We start from the raw sequence: 24,322 nt of genomic DNA on the forward strand, positions 1-24,322 counted from the left end.
GATCCCTTGCTGCTAATCGTAAATCGAAAAGAATAGCCCATGAAGTGGCGACAGCAGGTTTCCTCTCTCAATATCTGTGTGGTCCTTAACCATATGTCTGATGCCATATAACTGTAAAAAAAATGTGCTGAGTGCGTCATTAATTAAAACATTTCCTTCCTTCTTCCAACCCAGAGCATGTGTACAGCTCGGTGTGTTGGGGGGGGGGGGGGGGGGGGGGGGGTGGATGAGTGGGAGAGAGGAATGTCATACTACTCCATTCACTTTTCTCTCACCAACCAATAAACCTCAACCAGTGCACCGTGACTGATATATCAAAAACCACGGTATGTGCTGTCCTCACTGTTGTAAAGTTCACATAAAAGATTGCTGGCTGCTAATGTAAAATTGAAGTAGGTTTCCTTGGAAGACTATGTGTGCAAATTATCAAGTTATTAGAAGCATTGCTGAAAAAATGTCCGGAAAACTACATGTGGGACAGACGGATAGACAGACAGAGACAGACAGACATAAGGATGGAGATGAAACCTCCAGTCCCCTCCAGTTGGACCATCAACAAATATAGCAGGTTTCCTTTGAACACTGTGTGTCAGAACTACCAAATGTTCGATATCCAGCAGACGGTTATTAATTGATTAATTTGCTCTAATGGTGTTGTTAAACAAAACAAACGTCAACTCTCCTGGACAGACAGCAGGTGACAAGAGAAGTTTGAAGCGTAATGGTGTATTAGCATGACAATAAACGAAGATGAAAGAAAAACGCCACAGGTACGTGCTCCGTCTTAAACCACTTAATTGAGAATATCTTGACAAACAGGAAAGCACTCTCCATATAATCAATAAAGCTACATTGTATTATGCACACTGGACTATGAATGTATCAGAGCAGGATTAACTTAGGCCCAGAAGACACCGGGCGATAAATCCCGCTGATCGGGCATATCGCTCATCACAAGCTGTCAGTTTCTCTCATGGGTCTCGTCTTGTAAATCAGTCGTCAGAATGTAAATCCCTGTCTGACTGGTGTCTCTGCAGTCGCATGACAATGACACTGATCAATCAATGATGTATGATTGATTAAAAAACAACAACAAAAACTGGTCATGACGCTCATCGGTTGGTGTCTGCAAACAGTTACTGCCAATCACTAATCTAAGACACAGTGTATATATATAGGGTACAATCTCTGATCACAATCCTTCCAACAAGTGATCTGAGACAGTGTATAGGGTACAGTCTCTAGTGTATAGGGTACAATCTCTGATCACAATCCTTCCAACCAGTGATCTGAGACACAGTGTATAGGGGGCAGTGATCTGAGACACAGTGTATAGGGTACAATCTCACAGACTTCACACTCACCATGGTCCTCCTAATACAAATTTTAAATCCATCACCTGTACATGACAATGTATTGCAGGTGTGACAAACATGCAGTATTATTAACGACCGTTATAAAACGTTAAGATCTGTAGGCTCGCTGCGCACAAGCAATATCGTGCTTTATTACCGCAATAAAAACCACACTTTGTCTTGCCTACGTAAACTGCTAACGAGTATTGAAGATTGTGTCAGTATGTGATTTTATTGGGTTAACAAACATAAGAACCAGCTTATTGATTTTTCACGTTATTGTGTTAAGTATGATAAACATTTCTGATCTTGTAATGAGGTTTGTAATTAATCAATTGTTTAAAAAAAGATTGGACTTTTCGAGTGCTGAAAGCACAAAACCTTGGGGAGTGGCTGTAGGCATGCTTCCCCTCACAATACATTTTGAGGAGGTTCTTAACTTAAAAATAAGCTTTTTGAGTTTTATTTTGGTATTACTACTGGGCCGATATGATCATATCTGTCAAGTTTCCAAATATTTTTCTACTACCGACAAAGTTGTTTTTACCAGGAAATGCTAGTAAAATTACTTTTTCGCTAAAAATTTCGAATGCATTTTAGCTGTGAACTGTTTTTAAAACACTCATGATTGTCATTCTTTTTCATTAGTTGCACACAGCTGTCACAAATCTAAGGTTTACAAACAGAGCGCAGTCTGTCGCAGTTGTCATAAATATGCAAACACATTTTGTAAACTGGTTTAGCAAGAGTGGAAACAGAACAATACAAAAACATGGCTAAAAAAGTGAAAAAGGAAATTGAATAATGTTCGGCAAAATATAAAATAGATTAAAAAAAAAAAGTATTTGGAGACGGGAGTGGACTTTGATGAATCAGACAAAACCGCTTTTACAGACTGCCATCTCAGATAAACTGATTTTAAGCTACATGTATATTTTTAATATTTACATTTTTCATGTACATATTGCGTGAATTTGTGAATCCATGTCCGTGACGTGTTGACTGTTTCCATATACATGCAATACCAGTACATGTAAACCCATCTGGGAAGGCACAATTACATAAATTAATTTTGAAAGTACACAGTAAAGACATTGGTCAATTCAGACTTAATGCCCATATTGATGATATAGACAATAACTTACGAGTTATGAGGAATTACGGATTATCTGTCCTGAGTAAAATTAATGTTGTCAGTCACGAGCTTTAGCGAAAGAAAAGCAATGACGTCAAAACTATCTTTAGGTACACAATCAAATGTAAGCAAGGGAGGTCACATTCGTAATGAACTGATGTTTCTCGTGGGAAGTGAATGAACTAAAAAGAAATTAGTTTAGAGCATGTTTAATTGTTATTTTAAATTTATTTATCTAAACATTCACTGTTGTTTGTACAATCTCATCAACGAGTGATGATGTCACCAAACTAACGTTATGACGTCAGCGGGGAAAGATAGCTTCTCTATGACCGGCCTCGGTGGCGTCGTGATTAGGCCATCGGTCTACAGGCTGGTAGGTACTGGGTTCGGATCCCACTCGAGGCATGGGATTTTTAATCCAGATACCGACTCCAAACCCCGAGTGAGTGCTCCACAAGGCTCAATGGGTAGGTGTAAACCACTTGCACCGACCAGTGATCCATAACTGGTTCAACAAAGGCCATGGTTTGTGCTATCCTGCCTGTGGGAAGCGCAAATAAAAGATCCCTTGCTGCTAATTGGAAAGAGTAGCCCATGTAGTGGCGACAGCGGGTTTCCTCTCAAGATCTGTGTGGTCCTTAACCATATGTCTGACGCCATATAACCGTAAATAAAATGTGTTGAGTGCCTTGTTAAATAAAACATTTCTTTCTTTCTTTCCGTGAAAAAAATCTCTCGAAACGTGATTTGAAATTCATGTACATGGATCAAACACATTTTGTGGCTAGCATGGAAAGACAGACGTTTCACTTTGTTTGTTTGTTTTGTTTTGTTTACCAACACCACTAGAGCACATTGATTTATTAATCATCGGCTATTGAATGTCAAACATTTGGTAATAGTTGATGTATAGTCTTAGAGAAGAAACCCGCTACATTTTTCCATTAGTAGCAAGGGATTGTTTATATGCACCATCCCACAAACAGAGTAGCACATACCACAGCCTTTAATACACCAGTCGTGGTGCACTGGCTGGAACGAAAAATAACCCAATGGGCTCACCGATGGGGATCGATTCCAAACCGACAGCTCAAATAGCAAGCGCTGTACCACTGGGCTACGCCTCGCCCCTCTACAGATGTTTTAGAAGCATTATTTCAATAATTCATGGAAAATTGACAAGAAAAACATATATATGAAATTAAAAACATAGCTTTACTCTAATTTACATATACAACTGACAACCTAAATAAAAACGTTCTGTTTCTGTTGTGCTAATACATATTAGAAGTATATTAATTAGCATGAATTCTTAATTTACTCAATTAATACAATTCCTGTGAATGTGCCAATGGAAAACATGGAAACATCACATCACATCACATCACAATACAGATTGCAGCAAAAACAAATGAAGCAGAATCATAACAAAAACTCACCCCTTGCTCTGCTTCTAAAAATAGTAACAAGTCGTCTGTTGACATATAATCTGCATTGCTTGCGTACCTGAAATAAAATTGATAAAATTAGTAAAATGATATATAATAAATACCAGTTATCAGATTTATGTCCCAAGTGATAAATGAAAATTAGTTCACGTGTAATACATTTAATTACAATAATATCCACATCAACATTTGAACCAATTATAACCTCACACAGACTTAGAGTCCGTCCCACAGGGAACACCTTTTTTCATGCTATGGAATTTACTACAAGCTATTTATTTCTGAGCCGAATGTTTTCTAGAGTCTGTCCCACAGGGAGCGCCTTTTTTCATGCTATGGAATTTACTACAAGCTATAATTTATTTCTGAGCCGATTGTTTTCTAAACTGGACACAAAAATAGTTTTTTCTTTTGTTATTTCCAAAAACATTTGTTTGTAGGAGAATGGGACAGGCTATAGATTTGTATTAAATGCCTAGATTAGTGTTTCCTCATTCTAATATTCATCAGCAACAAAATGTTAAAATTCTGATGCTAATAATAGATTTTACTTCAGCTTGTAAGTCAGCATTGCTGAATGCTCAATTATTAGGGCTGAATTTGTATTGTTAAACATTATTTCTGAATACTGCTAAACATTATTTCTGAATACTGCTAAACATTATTTCTGAATACTGCTAAACATTAGTTCTGAATACTGCTAAACATTAGTTCTGAATACTGCTAAACATTAGTTCTGAATACTGCTAAACATTATTTCTGAATACATCAGGGAATATTTTGCTTTAAACATTTTGATGAGCGACAGTTGGTGATCAGTTGAAAATTGAGTAGTAACTACAATTTAACTCTAAGAATTGTGTAGCAATCTCCAAAATTTGGGTAGCGAATCATGTCGCACTACTGAACAAGATTTGCCCAACAGGTACATTAGGACTAAAGAAAGAAAGAAAGAAATGTTTTATTTAACGACGCACTCAACACATTTTATTTACGGTTATATGGCATCAGACATATGGTTAAGGACCATAGAGATTTTGAAAGGAAACCCGCTGTCGCTACTACATGGGCTACTCTTCCGATTAGCAGCAAGGGATCTTTTATTTGCGCTTCCCACAGGCAGGATAGCACAAACCATGGCCTTTATTGAACCAGTTATGGATCACTGGTCGGTGCAAGTGGTTTACACCTACCCACTGAGCTTTACGGAGCACTCACTCAGGGTTTGGAGTCGGTATCTGGATTAAAAATCCCATGCCTCGACTGGGATCCGAACCCAGTACCTACCAGCCTATAAACCAATGGCCTACCACGACGCCACCGAGGCCGGTCATTAGGACTAAAAGATACATGGCTTTAAAAGAAAACAATATACCAACCGGGTACATTTGTTTTCCTAATCTTGATTAGTGATATTTCTAGTCAATTCAAAATTGATTATCAACTGCTGTGTAATGTTTTAAAATTGTATAGTGATCTCTCAAATTTGCGTAGTGAATTCCGACGTTACTGAACACAATATTCCCTGACCAATTGTGATGTAAGTGTACCAAACAGGTGGTGTAAAACAAATTGCCAATTTTTAAATATAAACTTGAATAAAATCTCTAAACAAAACTACTGGTGTGATACATGATATGCTTATCAAAAGTAGGTCGTGGTGACCTAGGTGTGGTACGCATCACACCACCATCCCAAGTTGTACATGAAGTTGCATGCAAGGTTTAATGATCCTATATGAATTCATAAGGAAGATATGGCCCAGATAAGGATTTCCTTTAATGTGCTGTAATGCGTAAAAAGTAGGTTGCGGGCATATATAAACTAAACGTTTCAGTTTGGCTATACATTTTCAAAAGGTTTGCCATCATGGAAGAAAATAAAGACTGCCGTAAAAAGAAATATGCCAAACACTTCAGTGTTAATGTTTTACCTAACATGAAGAAAATAAAGACAGCCGTAAAAAGAAATATGCTAAACACTTCAGTTTTAATGTTTTACCTAACAAGAAGAAAATAGATTTCTGGCCGTGTCGAGATCTCCTTGAAAAGAGATATGAATTCATCACTCGTTAGTCGACCTCGTTTACCATCACCACGCTTAATTTCCAACTCCTGAAAATAGACAAACATAAAACATTACTGCATGACTGCAATACATATAATCAAAATCCAGTATGGTCGCTAGGCTAAATTTCAACATCTGGAGAATAAAATAAAAAATCTATCATTTTACAATCATGGAACCAAAACTTCTGACCACCAGGCTGCAAATTTAGTAGAATTCTGTACTTTCATGAATCCCATAAGATTAAGAGACCGAATCCAAAAATATCTATATTACATCATTTTCATGATTCTAGCAGAATCCCCCCCCCTTCCCCCACACCCTCACCCCAACTATATACTGGATCACTATGCTCAATTTCAAGCTTTTCAAAATACACAAATAAAAACCCATCATTGCACATCCATAGAGCTAAAATTCATTACAATCGCCACACTTAATTTCCATCTTCTCAAAATAGCCAGAGAAATACATTATTTGACATTTTACAACAATCTAAGACTGTGAGGACCAACAAGTTTAATTTGAAACTCTTGGAGCTATACTAAATAAGGCAACATTTGTCTGCTTATAGCAACTAATGTCTTCATGTGACCCGGCTTAATTTCTAACTCACACACTCAGGTAGAGAACTAACCGATTATTGGGCACTTTACAGCAGCCGGTTATAATCCATACCGGAATGATTAAATTGATTTATTGTGAATGAGCAATATGATTATTTGTCAGATCAAGTGTTATGATTGGCTGACCGTAAGCACTCAAAATCAATTTTACTTCACGGTTTTCATCACTTTCTCCAGCATATAAAGTGTACCGGTATGCGATCAAGATTTCTGCTAAAAAATAATTTGTGGTTATGTAATCCCCCCCCCCCCCCCCCCCCCCCCCCCCAAAACAACAAACACCCCCCAAAAACACCAACAAACACCCCCCAAAAACAACCCCAGACCATAATTAAGTGCCCCTTCTACTAGTTCTGGGTTGTTATGGGTTTGAAATGTTTGGAAATTTCATGGGCATGACAAATTTTAAACAGCAAAAATATATATTAATTAATTTCCAAGGTTTTAGAGTATATGTAAATTTACCCTTTGGCTTTCTTGTTCCAGCCAGTGCACCATGATTGGTGCTATTCTGTCTGTAGGATGGTGCATATAAAACATCCATGCTACTAATAGACAAATGTAGCAGGTGTCCTCTGTAACACTATATGTCAAATTACCAAAGGTTTGACATTCAATAGCCGATGATTAATAAATCAATGTGCTCTACTGGTGTCGTTAAACAAAACAAACTTTAACTTTTTACTCTTTAGAAGAAACCCTGACTATATGATGTCAACTCTTTAATTATTATGCAAAAATGCATAATGGTAGTATAGAATGAAAATAAATGAATAAATGTTGATGACATTCAATGTGTCTGTCAGCAATAAATATTTAAATGTATGTACAGTCAGACCTTGTTACAACAACCATTGTTGCTATGACATTTACACCATCCGACCACAAATTGTCGGGGACAAACGTACCTCAGTGTTATTCTGTTCATCACACCAGAATTCACACCTTCCAACACCGACAGAGCTAATTAGGAACAAACGTGCATCCGATGTCTGAAAACACCTCTTTACAATGACATTACATAATCACAGATATAGTAGCATGTTGGCAGTACACACACAGCCACTTAGAATCCTTGATCTCGTAGTGAGCCGACAGAACAGAACAGAACAGAACAGAACTTTATTACGCTCAGGCCGTTACACAACGGCATATGAGGAACATGATATATAAACTGTAGTGACAAGATAGGGTTTACAGGAGACAATAGTACAATAGTATTAATACAAATGCAATAAAGTAATAGAGACAATAGTATAATACAAATGCAATAGAATAATAAGGAATAATATAATACAATTAGAATAAAGTAATGTAATGTCACATTATTGTAATTCCTACCAAATGTGCTAATCAGACATGCGCACACATATATACATGTATACTTGGGTAGTAATAAGACATTGTACATAATTCATATACATATATTTTAGGGTTTACTGCATTTATTAATAATTTCTTTTATTATTTACATAATTTCTTGAGAACACTTATTTTGCTATTCGTCATTAGTTGTTTAAATTTCAGCGTACTTGGTTTATTATAATAATATGGCTTAATCAAATTTTTACGGGAGTTAGTGAAATAAGTACACGTGAATAAATAGTGAAATTCGTCTCCAATATCATTATTGTCACATAATGTGCACGTTCGATCTTCCACTGGGGTGTTGTTCCGGCGTCCTGTTTCGATTGGTAAGTAGTGATTAGATGTTCTAAATTTGAGTAATATAGTCCAACATGTTTGTGGTAATATAATAAGATATTTTTCTAATCTAAGGTTTTCCTTAAATATAGTGTATGTTTTACCTTTTGATGATGAAGTTATGTTTGTATTCCATTGTTGTAAATACTGGTCGTTTTGTCTTAATTTTACTTGATTAAGAAGTATTTTTACGGATGAAAAGTTCCGTGACATCCAAACATTTGTCATGCCTAGCTGGTTAAATATATCTTCGACCATTTTTATCCATTTATAACTATATCCATTAACAGAAGAGTCGTGTAACATTAATTTATGCAGTAAAAACGATGATTTTGTTTGTTTACCAGATACAATACGGGCCCAAAAACTTATAATTCTTTGTTGAATAATTAGTTTAAGGGGTCTTCTTCCTAGTTCTCCATATAACATGAATAGCGGGGTGCCTTTTTTAACTGGTAAGATGTGTCTTAGGAATTTTATATGAATAGTTTCAATGATATCGATGTTTTCATAACCCCATATTTCGCACCCGTATAAGAGAATCGGGAGTACAATGGAATCAAATAGTTTTAATTTGCATTCTATTGAAAAGTTATTGTCTTTAGATTTAGACAGAACAAAGTACATTGCTTTTGTTGCCTTTTGAGTTAGTAGTTTTTTGCTTGTATTAAATTTATTTAGTTTGGTAAAAGTAAGACCTAAATATTTATATTCTTTTACGTTTTCAAGCACATCATGTCCAAGTGTAAAAACTTTCTTGTAATCATTACTGGTGCCATTGAAAATGATTATTTTAGTTTTACTTGCATTTACTTTGAGTTTCCATTTGTGAAAAGATATTTAGGGATTGTTGTAAGTCAGAGGCATTTGATGCGAGAAGCGCAGTATCGTCAGCATATAATAAACATAAAAAGTAAAGAGCTGTTTTATCGAACGTTTCATCTCTATCCAGAAATACCCCAGTACAATTTTGGCTTTTTAAGTAATTATCTAGATCATTTAAATAAAGGGAAACAGGACAGGCGACACCGATGTTGCATGGAAATAGCTCAGAGGTTTCGGTTTTTGTACAAATACATGACTTCATTCCTTGATACATTTGATAAATTATTTTAAAGAATTTTCCATTAATATTATTTTCTAACAGTTTCTGCCATAGGCAAGTTCTAGAAATAAGATCAAAAGCTTTTTGGACATCTACAAAAGCACAAAATAATTTCCTTTTTCTTGTCTTTAAAATTTCTATCAGAGAATGTATACTACTCAAAAGAATTTAAGGGTAAAAAATTTATAACCAAATAAGTTTCAGAGTGTATTAGATTGATGATATAAACTACACCAAAAATTTAATTTATTGTTCCATATTTACAAAAACCCACAAATAAACGTCACTGTATACAAGAAAGTCACATGACATGCTGTCAAAGTTGAAGGTTGTCAAACATGGATTTTACACATTAGAACATTCGTTTAATAGTGTGTGAATCCACCCCTGGCGCGAATACACTCGACACATCGTTGCCTCATGCTGTTGATCAGACGTCTGAAGAACTCTTGGGGAATGGCCTGCCACTCTGCCATAAGAAGTTGACCCAGACCATGAAGGTTGGCCGGAGGGGCATGGTTATCCCGAACTCTCCTGCCTAATTCGTCCCAGGCGTTCTCTATTGGGGCCAAGTCAGGCGAATATGCTGGCCAATCCATCCTGGCGATACCTTGTTGTCTGAGAAAGTCCGTTACCACCCTGACGCGGTGGGGTCTGGCATTGTCATCCTGCAGAACTGCCCCGCTGCCAATCTGTTGAAGGCCTGGGAGAACCAATGGCCGGATAATCTCATTCAGATAGCGGATTCCATTCAGATTGCCATCCACCACATAGAGGGGGGTCCTGTGGTGGATAGAGATGCCGCCCCACACCATGACGCTGCCATCACCGAAGCGCTCCCCAGGACGTCTGTAGACACGAATCCGACCGTCGTTGAACTGTAGACTAAACCTGGACTCATCAGTGAACATCACTCGACCCCACTGAACACGTTGCCACCGCAGATGAAGCGTGCACCAGTGACGTCTGGCCGTTCTGTGACGTGGTAGGAGTGGTGGTCGAACAGCCTGGCGACGGCAGCGTAGATTATTGGCTCTCAGACGATTGTGTATGGTTTGATCAGACACTCGAGTTCCAGTCGCAGTCCGCAGATTGTCATGTAATCGGCGTGCAGTGGTTGTGCGTTGACGTAGAGCCATATTGGTGATGTAGCGGTCCTCTCTATTTGTAGTGCTTCGGGGTCTTCCCGAACGTGGACGATTTCGAACAGAATTCGTTGCTTGGTACCGTTGCCACAGTCGGCCAACGACACTCTGACTGACACCAAGTCTCAGAGCAACATTTCTTTGCGTATTGCCATCCTGAAGCCAAGCAATAGCCCTTCCTCGATCTTCGATAGTCAGTTGGAAGTCGTACCATTGTCGAATTTGGAGTGTGCACCATACACGAACGCAAGCTCCAATTATACGGAAATTCAGCATTGGGAACATGGAATACACGTGCAAAGCGTGCAAATGAAGCGCTTTGTGAAAAAGCAAGTTATGGGCACTTAGCAGACCTTTCGCTTTCGCCCTAATTTACGTGCAAATGTAAGCATGTTTTCACCATTAGAACTAGTCGACAGTGTCAATGACAGTGGATTTTAATTCATTTATGGGTTGCTTAGACCCACTTTCGTCAAAATGGAACAATACCATGCGTGACATTATGGTCTAGCTAATATAATTGACATTCAGAAAATAATGTCGAAAATATCGTCTGACCCTTAAATTCTTTTGAGTAGTATATATATCTCTGTACATTGGAGTTAGTGTTTCCTGATATGGAATGGTTTGGTCCATTGCTTATACAGTGTTGGCTGGGGGTGATATTTGAGACAGTTTTGAGATGGGGGACACAGTTTATGGCTCCATGACATCCCTAACTGGAAGACATAGCATTCAGGGGGGCAAATCTGTTCATATCCTCAAACACTGGAACATGGGTGGGAATTGTTATTCTGTATCTTTTTCTGGAAGGGCCACTGCTGTTGCTGCTTCTGTTTGGAACTTGGTGTCTTGGGTAATTATGGTGTTCAGAGGGTTGGGTGTAGCCATCTTCTGGGAAGTATTCTCTCCCATCTATAAAGAGTCTATCCACTTTCAGGAAAGCTTTTTTGTTATTTCTCCTGGCTTCCCTGTATACAGGGTACAATTCTTTACGCCTTTCCGCAATTTTTCGTGGGGACTGGTCATTGATACCATAGGGTTTACCTGCTAGTTTTTTGGCTGCATTTTTAATTTTATCCTTGTCTTTGAGGTGTTGAAAATGTGCAACAATTGATCATGGTTTTCCATGGGATTCACGATATGGCCCGAGTCTGTGTGTGACTTGGATGGGAATTGCATCAGGAATATCAAGTTCTTTCTTTAAAAATTCCTGCAGAACTTCTTCAGTATTTTCTGTATGGCCTTGATCAGGGATTCCGGAGAATATCAGGTTAAAGCGCATAGACCTTGTTTGCAGGCAAAGAATCTCATCAGAAAGGCGATGATTTTCAGACTGTGTCGTAAAGGTCTTGGGATAAGTAGAAAATATCACTACTAGCAGTTTTCAGTGTGGTTTTTAATTCGTTAACTGATTGTTTTAATTCATTGCTTTCGCTTGTGATTGTATCAAATGAGTTGCTTATGAATTGACAGCTTTGTTCGACTTTATTAACTCGTTCGTTTGTAGCAACCAGACTGTTTCTAATACTTTCCAAAGAGCTTTCTATTGTGCATATTTTGGAATTCATTGCTTTGAGCTTATCAGTTCGTCTGTATATCTCAGTTGTGGTTGATGTAAGGCGTGCAATTTGGTCGTACAGGTTTAGAACCCAAGGTGGTGGTGACGCAGATGTTTGTTGTGTCAGCCCTGTTGACATTTCACCGGTGGATGGAATTCCAGAAAATGAACATAGCGAAGGTGGCTGTTGTGGTTGTTGTGTTTGAAATGTGCATGAAGGGTTAGTTATTTGTCTGGTAGTCAATGTGCTGGCTGGAAGATTCATGTGCATTGTATTTACTTGTGCCAACCCAGTCATACGTTGGGCGGGGTCTTTGTTCTGTGTCGCGGCCGCCATTGTTGACACTGCGGATGATCGTCGGCTACCTGATTGCTTCCCTGGTTTACTACCTCTTCGCATATGTTGCATCCACGATAATACAGAGGCATACACAAACTGTTTCTGCTTTCTCAATATGTAAATAGCTGACTTACGTTTTAATTTATGAATTTTATCATAACAAATAAGTATTTTGCACCACCGAATTTTTGTTGTCCAAACCACCATCTTGTTACGTGATCAGCAGTGTTACATGCTGTCCAAGCTACCGATGTCTGCTAAATCTGTAGACATGTACTGCTTTTGAAAATACATGTGTAAGCCTTTAGTCAACCAATTAAAGGATTAACTTTGATCAATCAAGTCTTCTATTTGTATGATATTTTGTAAATGGAACAGGTACCAATCGTAGATGTCTTTAACCAAGGAATTATTAGACTGACAGTGAATATGCGCCTTGTTTAATATATTTAATGAAACATATTTAATATATGTATGTGTATTTGTTGTTTTTAATAATAATTGCAATTATTTATTTTTTAAATGCTGTTCAGTCATCAGTTAATATTAATTAGTATTTTTTGTTACGTCATTTTGGTAAAGGAGATAACTCATGACAATTCGATACAACGGCAAAGTGACCCAGAGATGAACATGGTTGTTGTAACGAGGTCTGACTGTATTATAGAAAATGTAAAATTAATGTTTATTAACACCTCAACATGAAAAACAAATAATGACTCAAACAAGGTAAGTACCTGTATATGAAAAAAATTAAATAAATAAAGCAAACACTGTCACATAGTAAAAAATATAACGGAAACATCAATTAAAATTGTTTTAAATAATATTTCTTTTTTACTTAAGAATTCTGACCAGGAAATCACATCCCACAAAAAGTGCAACATTGTTAACACCCTATTATACTCCTCACAATACATTAATACCATTTTTTTCAGAAAAGACAAGTTATGACAACTTGCCTAGAAAGTTTTAAGACAGCTGCAAATTTAGTACCTTGCAACGATTTCATTTTATTTTTAAAATAACTTTTATTTGAATGTTCATGTGATTGCTCATTTAGTGCCATTTTAGGAGAGTGGTCTTCAGTTCGTCTTCATTTTGGTCATAGCTAAGACAGTAATATTCTCACCAAGCACCTCGCATGTATAGGCCTAATTCTGTCACCGCCTCACAATGTACGTGTAATAGTGTCAACTAACACACACACCCTGACGATAAATGTGCAATACAATGTCAATCAGACGGCATTCTCGACAAGTTATTTCTCACAGAGTCCTAATTAGGTGAGAAGTACGTGATTAAATTAGGACCCTCTCTACACAGTCCCACAACACAAAGCCCGCCGTGGCCGGCACGCTGATTAGAACCAACTTATTTAAGGTCAGACAAATTCGTCCCCGCTATTCCTGCTTCCGTACAATGCAGACTACTTAAAGTGTGCAGTGAGGGTCGGTGATAAGCACAATCAGCGAAATCCAATACATTATTCAATATAGAACAAGTTCATCTGAGAATTGTTGTCAGTCCGTGTTGGCGATCTGCAGTCATTCGGACATGCTAAGCCAACGACTTCACGCTATGCGTAAATGTCGGTTAATATCAAATTTCTTAGGGCAGCACAATCAGTTACTGCTTATGGCTTTTCTCTTTCCTCGTACTCAAATAGTCTCTTGCTGCATTTATCAGTGCTCTTCAACTTTTCATACGTCACAAATCATGCAGTCAGCAGGCAGATAAAGTAGTCAAAGTGAAGGAGAAGGGGCAGGATGTAGCCCAGTGGTAGAGCGCTCGCTTGATGTGCGGTTGGTCTGGGATCGATCCCCGCCGGTGGACCCACTGGGCTATTTTCCGCTCCAGCCAGTGTGCCATGACTGGTATATCAAAGGCTGTGGTATGTGCTATCCTGTCTGTGGGATGGTGCATATAAAAGATCCCTTGCTACTAATGGAAAAATGTAGCAGGTTTCCTTTCTTAAACTTTATGTCAAAATTACCAAATGTTTGACATCCAATAGCCAAAGATTAATAAATCAATGTGCTCTAGTGGTGTCAAAGAAAAACAAAGTTTAAATAAAGTAAAAGATGTTGCTGGATGGTCGATGCCGGTTCTGAATTTCTGTTAGTTCAACAGGCAATGGTTTATTTCAATACAGTGAAGGTGACAAATTACTTTTGACAACTTGTTAGCCACATTCAAGACTCATTTGCAAATACTGGTAACTGATAAATATTCTGAATGGAATTCCTGAAATCATGACATTCTGTGTTTTTCTATCTGCAATGTTCTTCATAAAGTCAAATCATATGTGATTGTTCTTGATATCTTTTAGCCATTCAGCACGTCACTTTAGCAAACTAATATTTATTTAAAACAAAAACAACCCAAAACCGGACTTCTACTCTAAAAATCAATCATGTTCAACTCCATGCATATTTGTGACAAATGAAATTAATACAATCAATTTATAAGATTTAAAAGTCAAGAGTCATTTTTTCAATAAGTTTTTTTTTTTTTAAATCCAGCAACATAATATCATTCCCATTAATGCTCTGGTTCTGACACAAGTTCTTGGAATCTGGGTATTATTTCAGTGAAAACAATGCTTGAAGTACTCATTTAAAAAAAAATACTCTAAACAATGTCTACTTAATGATAATCGGATACATGCAACTCTTAGTTTAGTTTAGGTGCTCAATATTTTGTTCAAGGCCTAGGGGGTCTGGAAAAGACAGATACACAAAACATATTCAAGAGATCAGTTTTTACAATGTACAGGTGTTTAAGACTTGTATGTCACTGAAGCCACTTTCAGTACATATATCGATATGTATGATATGTATGATGAACAAGTCATAATTAGTATGTTCAGGGGTTCAAAATTTAAAAAGCAATTACTTGCCACAGGGCAAGTACCAATCAGATATTCACTTGCCCCATATATTTTCCCACTTGCCCATACTTCTTAAGGTAACCGATTCTGTTACTGTACTGCACAATTCTGTTCTGTTACTGTATTCAATAATGTAATAATCTTGAAAGTAATTGGTTTAATTGCACAAATAAAGAATTTTGGCAATAGGTTACAAACACTCACCCAGGAAGTACTAAATTTATATGTCTGTTCAGTAGTATCCACTGTTTATTGTACTTTTGTGTCTTCTCTACTTGTTGATTTAAACTTTATGTTTTAAATAGTGTCCATTTGTTGATTTAAACTTTGTTTTAAATGGTGTCCATTTGTTGATTTAAACTTTATGTTTTAAATGGTGTCCATTTGTTGATTTAAACTTTATGTTTTAAATAGTGTCCACTTGTTGATTTAAACTTTGACATTTGTTTGGTAGTGTCCACTTGTTCCATCTAAATACAATTATTATGTCATTGTATGTCTTAGTGACCACTTGTTGTATGGCCGTGGATGTGGTGAGAACCCTTTCCAGTTGTGAGCCATTATTTTATGTCTGGCATATTGGTTCAAAATCTTTTAGGGATTTTGGCTCTCGTGTTATTATTGTGAGTATATTATTCAACACTCTCGGCCCCAAAACATAATTATCACGTGGCTTCTTACGATGGGTAGGTGAGTGGTGGTGTCGTTACATCGATTGCAGCCTATTATTTTTGATTTATTAAACATAATTTATTTGTTAAAAACAATATTAATAAAGCAGAAAAAAATTCATGAATAAACTCATGTATGCTTAGAGGGCATCGCACCATCACGTTTATGGCATAGGGCTAATGAAATCTAACTTGTCACAATTATGACGTAGGGCTAATGAAATCTAACTTGTCACGATCATGACATAGGGTTAATGAAATCTGACTTGTCACGATTATGACGTAGGGCTAATGAAATCTAACTTGTCACGATCATGACATAGGGTTAATGAAATCTGACTTGTCACGATTATGACGTAGGGCTAATGAAATCTAACTTGTCACGATCATGACATAGGGCTAATGAAATCTTAACTTCACCTTAGATGTTCATTTTACACGATTTACATTTGCAAAGTACTGCAAAACATTAAGTATGTTCTGCTACAACTTTTATAAGAATACAGTTCATAATATTTATACTTTGTTAGAGTGAACTTGGAAATTATAAACTTGTTAGTAGCGTTTGCTTTATGTCCCCATTCATTTGCATAGAGCAGATTCCGGAACTGCGTTAACGTTTAATTTTAATATGACAATTTTAAACTATATTCCACCTCATATACCATGTTTGCCATGATTAAACTATTGTTTTTAAACCATGTTTATCCATACAAAAACTATGTCCGTTGAAAGCAACCATGTGGCCATATTTTCAAAGCTATATTTATCTTAGCATAAAACCACCGTAAGCTATGACATCACTATGGTGTGTGCTATAGTGCAGGGTTTCTGCCAGAGGGTAAAATGGGTATAGTGTCATACACAAATGTTTTTGCAGATTTTATTTTTTTAACTTGACCTTTTGACAAAATTAATGACTCTTATCATTATTGTATGATTTTCTTAACCCTAACTCTAAACCTAACCCATTTTCTTTCTAGGGGAGGCAGCCCCATACCCTCTATCTACTATAATTGCATTCAGCACACACAATGTAAATATTAAATTTCACAGTGCCATACCCAAAAATGTCTTTCTGGCAGAAACCTTGTAGTGACATCATAGCCTAAGACAGATTTATGATATCGTAGCACTAAGATAAAGTTTTGAAAATATCTAGCCTGGCAATTAGAAACATGGCCATGGCAAAAAATATTCTATGGAAAAGTAATCTGCATGGCATTTTCCATGGCAGTTTGGCAATCAATGGTTAAGAATGCAGTTTAATTTGTCAGTATTACAAAAATAAAGTGACATAGGGAATTGACAATTCCACGGCAAAATAAGAATACTGTGAAAAATTGAATATACTGCAAGTAATCTCCATGGCATTGTTGATGGCAGTGGTTAATTGCCAGGCTTTCTATGTGAACTGGTTTTTCTGTGTTAAAAGTACAAGAGGATGAGTGACAGCACCCCCAACTCAACCCTTCCCCCCAACTCTATCCTCCCCCAACTCTATCCTCCCCCAACTTTATCCTCCCCCCAACTCTACCCTTCCCCCCAACTCTACCCTTCCCCCACAGCTCTACCCTTCCCCCACAGCTCTACCCTTCCCCCACAACTCTACCCTTCCCTCCAACTCTACCCTTCCCCCACAACTCTACCCTTCCTTTACAACTCTACTCCCCCACAACTCTACCCTTCCCCCACAGCTCTACCCTTCCCCCACAACTCTACCCTTCCTTTACAACTCTATACTCCCCCACAACTCTACCCTAACCCCACAGCTCTACCCTTCCCCCACAGCGCTACCCTTCCCCTACAACTCTACCCTTCCCTCCAACTCTACCCTTCCCCCACAACTCTACCCTTCCCCCACAACTCTACCCTTCCCCCCAACTCTACCCTCTCCACCCAACTCTACCTCCCCCACAACTCTACCCTTCCCCCACAGCTCTACCCTTCCCCCACAACTCTACCCTTCCCCCACAACTATACTTCCCCCACAACTCTACTCTTCCCCCACAACTCTACCCTTCCCCCACAACTCTACTCTACTTCCCCCACAACTCTACCCTTCCCTCCAACTCTACCCTTCCCCCACAACTCTACCCTTCCCCCCAACTCTACCCTCTCCACCCAACTCTACCTCCCCCACAACTCTATCCTTCCCCCACAGCTCTACCCTTCCCCCACAACTCTACCCTTCCCTCCAACTCTACCCTTCCCCCACAGCTCTACCCTTCCCCCACAGCTCTACCCTTCCCCCACAACTCTACCCTTCCATCCAACTCTACCCTTCTCCCAAAACTCTACCCTTCCTTTACAACTCTACTCCCCCACAACTCTACCCTAACCCCACAACTCTACCCTTCCCCCAAAACTCTACTTCCCCCAAAACTCTACCCTAATCCCACAACTCTACTCCCCCACAACTCTACCCTAACCCCACAACTCTACCCTTCCCTCCAACTCTACCCTTCCCTCAAAACTCTACCCTTCCTTTACAACTCTACCCTTCCCCCACAACTCTACCCTAACCCCACAACTCTACCCTTCCCTCCAACTCTACCCTTCCTTTACAACTCTATACTCCCCCACAACTCTACTCCCCCACAACTCTACTTCCCCCACAACTCTACCCTAACCCCACAACTCTACTTCCCCCACAACTCTACCCTAACCCCACAACTCTACTTCCCCCACAACTCTACCCTAACCTCACAACTCTACTTCCACCACAACTCTACCCTAACCCCACAACTCTACCCTTCCCCCACAACTATACTTCCCCCACAACTCTACCCTTCCCCCACAACTCTACTCCCCCACAACTCTACTTCCACCACAACTCTACTTCCCCCACAACTCTACTTCCCCCACAACTCTACCCTAACCCCACAACTCTACCCTAACCCCACAACTCTACTTCCACCACAACTCTACCCTAACCCCACAACTCTACTTCCACCACAACTCTACCCTAACCCCACAAATCTACTTCCACCACAACTCTACCCTAACCCCACAACTCTACTTCCACCACAACTCTACCCTAACCCCACAACTCTACCCTTCCCCCACAACTCTACCCTTCCACCACAACTCTACCCTAACCCCACAACTCTACTTCCACCACAACTCTACCCTAACCCCACAACTCTACTTCCCCCACAACTCTACCCTTCCCCCACAACTCTACCCTTCCCCCACAAGTATACTTCCCCTCCCTGCAGAGGCTCATCCTTTGATTTCTATAATGTGAACATGTGGCTTGGTTAGAATTATATTTCTGTAGGCAAAATAGGAATCATATAAAATCATATAGAACAACTCATCAAATAAATTAGATTTTATTGATTTATATTTTTAAGGTTTCATATATTCAAAGTAGTAACCAAAGAAAGAAAAAAACGAAGCTTATTAATTCACAATTGCCATCACATTTCATACATGATGTTAGTGTGGTTACTTAACATTATATTAATAACATGATTGAAAAAGCCAACAGGATTTGAAAGTCATTAAAGTTATGCACCACCATTAGTTTCTTTTATCCTGCAATCACTGCTTCTATTGGCTGATTATGATGACCGATTAAAGCAAAGTCGTTAACGCACACTAGCAGATTATCACTTTTAATGTCACTCATGTGACATCACACGCATATCTACATTACAGAATTGCTCATTTCACCTCTAGGTCATCGTACAATGTGGCAGAAATAACAGAAATAATAGCTTTTCCTCATAATTTGTATGCAGGGTAAAAATAATAACTATTGTCCGTCCCATCCAACTACAAAAATGTTTTTTGTCAATAATTTCAGTTTGGTTCGATGTATGATGAAAAGTAAAAGTGTTTGGAAATATGTGTGTGTGTGTATGCATATATGTGTGTGTGTGTGTATGTGTGTGAATGTATTTATGTACGTATGTATGTACATGTGTGTGTTTGTTGGCAACATTGGTGAGTTTGTGACAGTGTATGGTGAGTTTGTGACAGTGTATTGTGAGTTTGTGACAGTGTATTGTGAGTTTGTGACAGTGTATGTTGAGTTTGTGACAGTGTATTGTGAGTTTGTGACAGTGTATGGTACGTTTGTGACAGTGTATGACAACATTGGTGAGTTTGTAACAGTGTATGGTGAGTTTGTGACAGTGTATGGCAAGTTTGTGACAGTGTATGACAACACTGGTGCATTTGTGACAGTGAATGGCGAGTTTGTGACAGTGTATGGCAAGTTTGTGACAGTGTAAGGCGAGTTTGTGACAGTGTATGACAAGTTTGTGACACAAACAGTGTATGGTGAGTTTGTGATAGTGTATGGCGAATATGTGACAATGTATGGTGAGTTTGTGATAGTGTATGGTGCATTTGTGACAGTGTATGGCAACATTGGTGTGTTTGTGACAGTATGGTGAGTTTGTGACAGTGTATGACAACATTGGTGCATTTGTGACAGTGTATGGCGAGTTTGTGACAGTGTATGATGAGTTTGTGACAGTGTATGGCGAGTTTGTGAGTGTATGGCAAATTTGTGACAGTGTATGGTGAGTTTGTAACAGTGTATGATGAGTTTGTGACAGTGTATGGCAACATTGGTGTGTTTATGACAGTATGGTGAGTTTGTGACAGTGTATGATGATTTTGTGACAGTGTATGGTGATAATGCTAATTAATATGTCTACACGATACACTCTCTACTTGCTGACTTCATGTTATCACGGTCACAGCAGTCAATCAATTATCATAACTCAATAATAGATATCATCATTTATAACTAATACTGCATCTCTATAATAAAGTGTATTTAGGCAAACTAACTTCAAAGTCTAGACATTCATTTTTGGAAAACTTGGCAAAATGAACAGCCTCTCAGTAAATTATTAATCGTTTCTTCCATGGGTCAAGAAAGCTTCCCACCTAATTTAGTTGGTTATGGTGACATGGTCTGGTAGTTGTGAAGAAATTAGTTTAAATGTATTTCTCTATAGAACTATAATAACTTCATCCCCTCTCCAGGGACAAATGGACCCCAACATTAATGACATTATCAGATTATATAAACTATTTACTGACCTTTACATGCTGTTATAGCATTTCGGGAAGTATGGAACATGTCTAAAAATTGCTTGATTTTCTCCTTTTGGTGATCTGTCCCTCAAACCTTGGCGCTGGAGGGTGGGGGGTGGGGGGTAGGGTGTGTGCATCAAAATAACCAAATTCACCAAAATAACACAATTCACCAAATTTATTTCTCCATCAGTCCATGTGCCAAGGAACATCCTCCCCCCCCCCCCCCCCAAATGGTTGGAATTAATAAGATAATTTAAATCTAATTTGTTTAAAATTGTCCAACTCTATTCATGTGTACAATAGTATCATTGGTCTACCTCTACACCTAAACACTGAAAACAGTAAATTAGTGTCAGCTTGTAACCTATGATGTACATAATATTGAACATAAACAAATGAAAGCCCAACAGCCTTTACAACTGACATTCTGGAATGCCGAATAACATCCGAGAATCCATTACAATCTGTGGTACGGTACTTTAGCATTCTACAATCTGTCAAACCTCTGTGTCCCCACGGAGAGAACACCGCAGTACATATAATCTAAGAGACCACAGGCTATATTTATTTGCAGGAACATTTCATCTCTGTGCCATAAAGAAAATGATGTTGACACATTTAAGCTAAGGACAGACAGACAGACAGACAAACAAACAAGACAAATGGACAACGGTTCTTCTGCATATTTTGTGTATATGACTCCGAGTGTATATCCACTCATCCATCCAACCACCCCACCCACTCATCCATCCAACCACCCACTCATCCATCCAACCACCCACCCACCCATCCACCCACCCACCCACCCATCCATCCATCCATCCATCTATCCATCCATCCATCCATCTATCCATCCATCCACCCATCCACAACAAACAAAACAAACTTTTAACTTTTCTTTCAACATGTATACTGACGACCAAAAGAAACTATATACCAATACTCTGAGAGAGACTATTGAGAAAAACCAAAATATATTGCATGATTAAAACATATTCATGAAAGTAATGTTTTGGTATGTCGGGAACAAACTTTCATTCCATAAAACCAAAAATATATTAAACCACTATTTTATTTCCATTACCCAAATCATAAAGAAAATTAAATCAACTTTTCTTGGTATAGTTTCTTTTGGGCATTAGTATATGTAAGTATATAAGGACCATTTTATTCAGAAAGAATCAATACAGTTGTTGACGTACCAGAGTTTGTTTTGACAAGCAAATATTTGCTTAGAAATGTTAGTGAAATCTGAATACCACCATCCCAGTGTTCTGGATTTATTCCCCCAGAAGAAAATGTCATTCTGATGACTTTCTTTATACACAGCATCTGAGCCAAAAAGCAGTCTGATGAAGCAAATAATTGGATAACTGGCATTTGAAAATGATCTGGGAGCCTTAAAAAACGAGCTACATTCATGCAGCGTGTCGTAATTGAAGAGTTACCAAGTGAGATGGAATAAGACTTTCTTTACAAACGCACTTTATCTAGTAGTGATAATCAAGTCTAAAGCCGACCACCGAGACTTGGGCTCTATATATCAGCTCCAATCTCTGCTGTATCTGCTCTTCATCTCTAACTCAATATATCCAAATATGCTGACAGACCCATCAAGCAAATGTGTATGGAAGAAACGTTTTTCACAAGCAGCGACGTATCACGCCAGATAAATCAATGAGTGTGCAATTGGTGAAGAGCAGATCACTGAGATACACACAGACAAGAAAACACAATCGGTTTCTCTTCTGACAAATGACTCACAAATCTTTCACACACAGAAAACCCATGCATGTTGTATACTCGTACATTAACATTTCTATATACTATAAATCTGCCGATTGCTTACCGAAAGGTGAAACCTCTGACTTATCATGTATTTTATTGTCCCATCTGGTTATAAAAACAGACAGAATACCGGCCAATAACATGCACATTCCTCTTCTTGGCAAGTGGTTAAAATAATAACCGATTCATACTCTTTACCTTTTATCCCTTCTATTTCCCTCGCTTTGTTAGTAAATTTGGTACAAATTATAGTCATTATGTTTTAGTTTATATAAGCCAACACCTGTTTCAGAGCAGATTTCTCTTTTGCTGTGGACATTTGTTTTTAATTACCAGAGTTGGATATCTCACCTGATACCAAACATCAAACAACTGTTTACCAAAATACATTGTACACACATACTTACTTTTAATATATAACAATGTGTTTACTTTTAACCTTTAACAAAACAATTTAGTAACTATGTGCTTACCGTTAACCTTTAATATATAACAATGTGCTTACCTTTAACATCTTGTGCTTATTTTTAATTTTTAATATATAACAATGTGCTTATTTTTAACTTTTAATATATAACAATGTGCTTGCCTTTAACTTTTAATATATAATAATATAATGATAATGTGCTTACTTTTAACATACAAGATGCTTGCCTTTAACCTTTAATATATAACAATATAACAACTATCATACTATGTGCTTACTTTTAACTTTTAATATATAACAACAGACCTTGTCTTTTAAGGTGCGCGAGTGTGATCGCGCTCGCACACAATTTTAATCTGGCGAGTGTGAAAAATAACGCACGTTTTGTATATTGATTGCCACTATTTATCTTATGTAGCTGATAGAAAGATCCGTTTAATAATACCAGAAAAAAATGTTACGAGAACGGTAGCATCCATGCAAGATTTTAAAATATGACTGGTACTTATCTTTGCTATACATATCGGAAAACACTGGTTTAATAGATATCCTCGAAGACGTACCTATCCAATCAAAACTAATTTGCCTATTTATTGTATTAATAATTAGAAACAGTCCACTTTTGTATGGTAATATATCACAACGTCTGATAAGGATAACTCGTTTATACTGTTCATATAGTTAAGACAAAAAGAGAAAAGGGATTGAATTAAATAGTGGCTTCTGTAGCCTACATAGATGAACTCGTTACGGAAATCAGCGAAGTCGGTAAAATTGTCTCGATTAGTTCATAACTGTTAGCCTACAAGGCTTACGTGAGGTCCCGAAAATGACAATCGAGTAATTTTATACTTTCTTTTATAAAAAAAAGTTTTGTTTTTAGACCAAATAATAAAAATAAGGAAACGAAATGATAATACATATGTAAGAATAAGCCTAGGTATTTTTTTTATGACTATTACTTTTTGTTTTTTATCTTTTAAAAAAATC

General features: G+C 37.8%; 1 protein-coding gene across 3 annotated transcripts in view; it reads right to left on the reverse strand.

The window, feature by feature from the left end:
* LOC121380405 (inactive phospholipase C-like protein 2) overlaps positions 1–24,322 on the reverse strand; it is a 169,690-nt gene that overhangs the window by 65,177 nt on the left and 80,191 nt on the right. For all 3 annotated transcript variants that reach the window (XR_005958929.1, XM_041509200.1, XM_041509201.1), the window contains exons 6-7: positions 5,943–6,055; positions 3,933–3,999 (exon numbers count right to left, since the gene is read on the reverse strand). Coding sequence is in view for 2 of the 3 variants with exons in the window: in XM_041509200.1 (XP_041365134.1) it covers positions 3,933–3,999; positions 5,943–6,055 (180 nt within the window). In the remaining variant the exon portion in view is untranslated. The remainder of the gene's footprint in view (positions 1–3,932; positions 4,000–5,942; positions 6,056–24,322) is intronic.

This window comes from Gigantopelta aegis, chromosome 9 (assembly GCF_016097555.1).
Source record: "Gigantopelta aegis isolate Gae_Host chromosome 9, Gae_host_genome, whole genome shotgun sequence".
Classification (NCBI taxonomy): domain Eukaryota; kingdom Metazoa; phylum Mollusca; class Gastropoda; order Neomphalida; family Peltospiridae; genus Gigantopelta; species Gigantopelta aegis.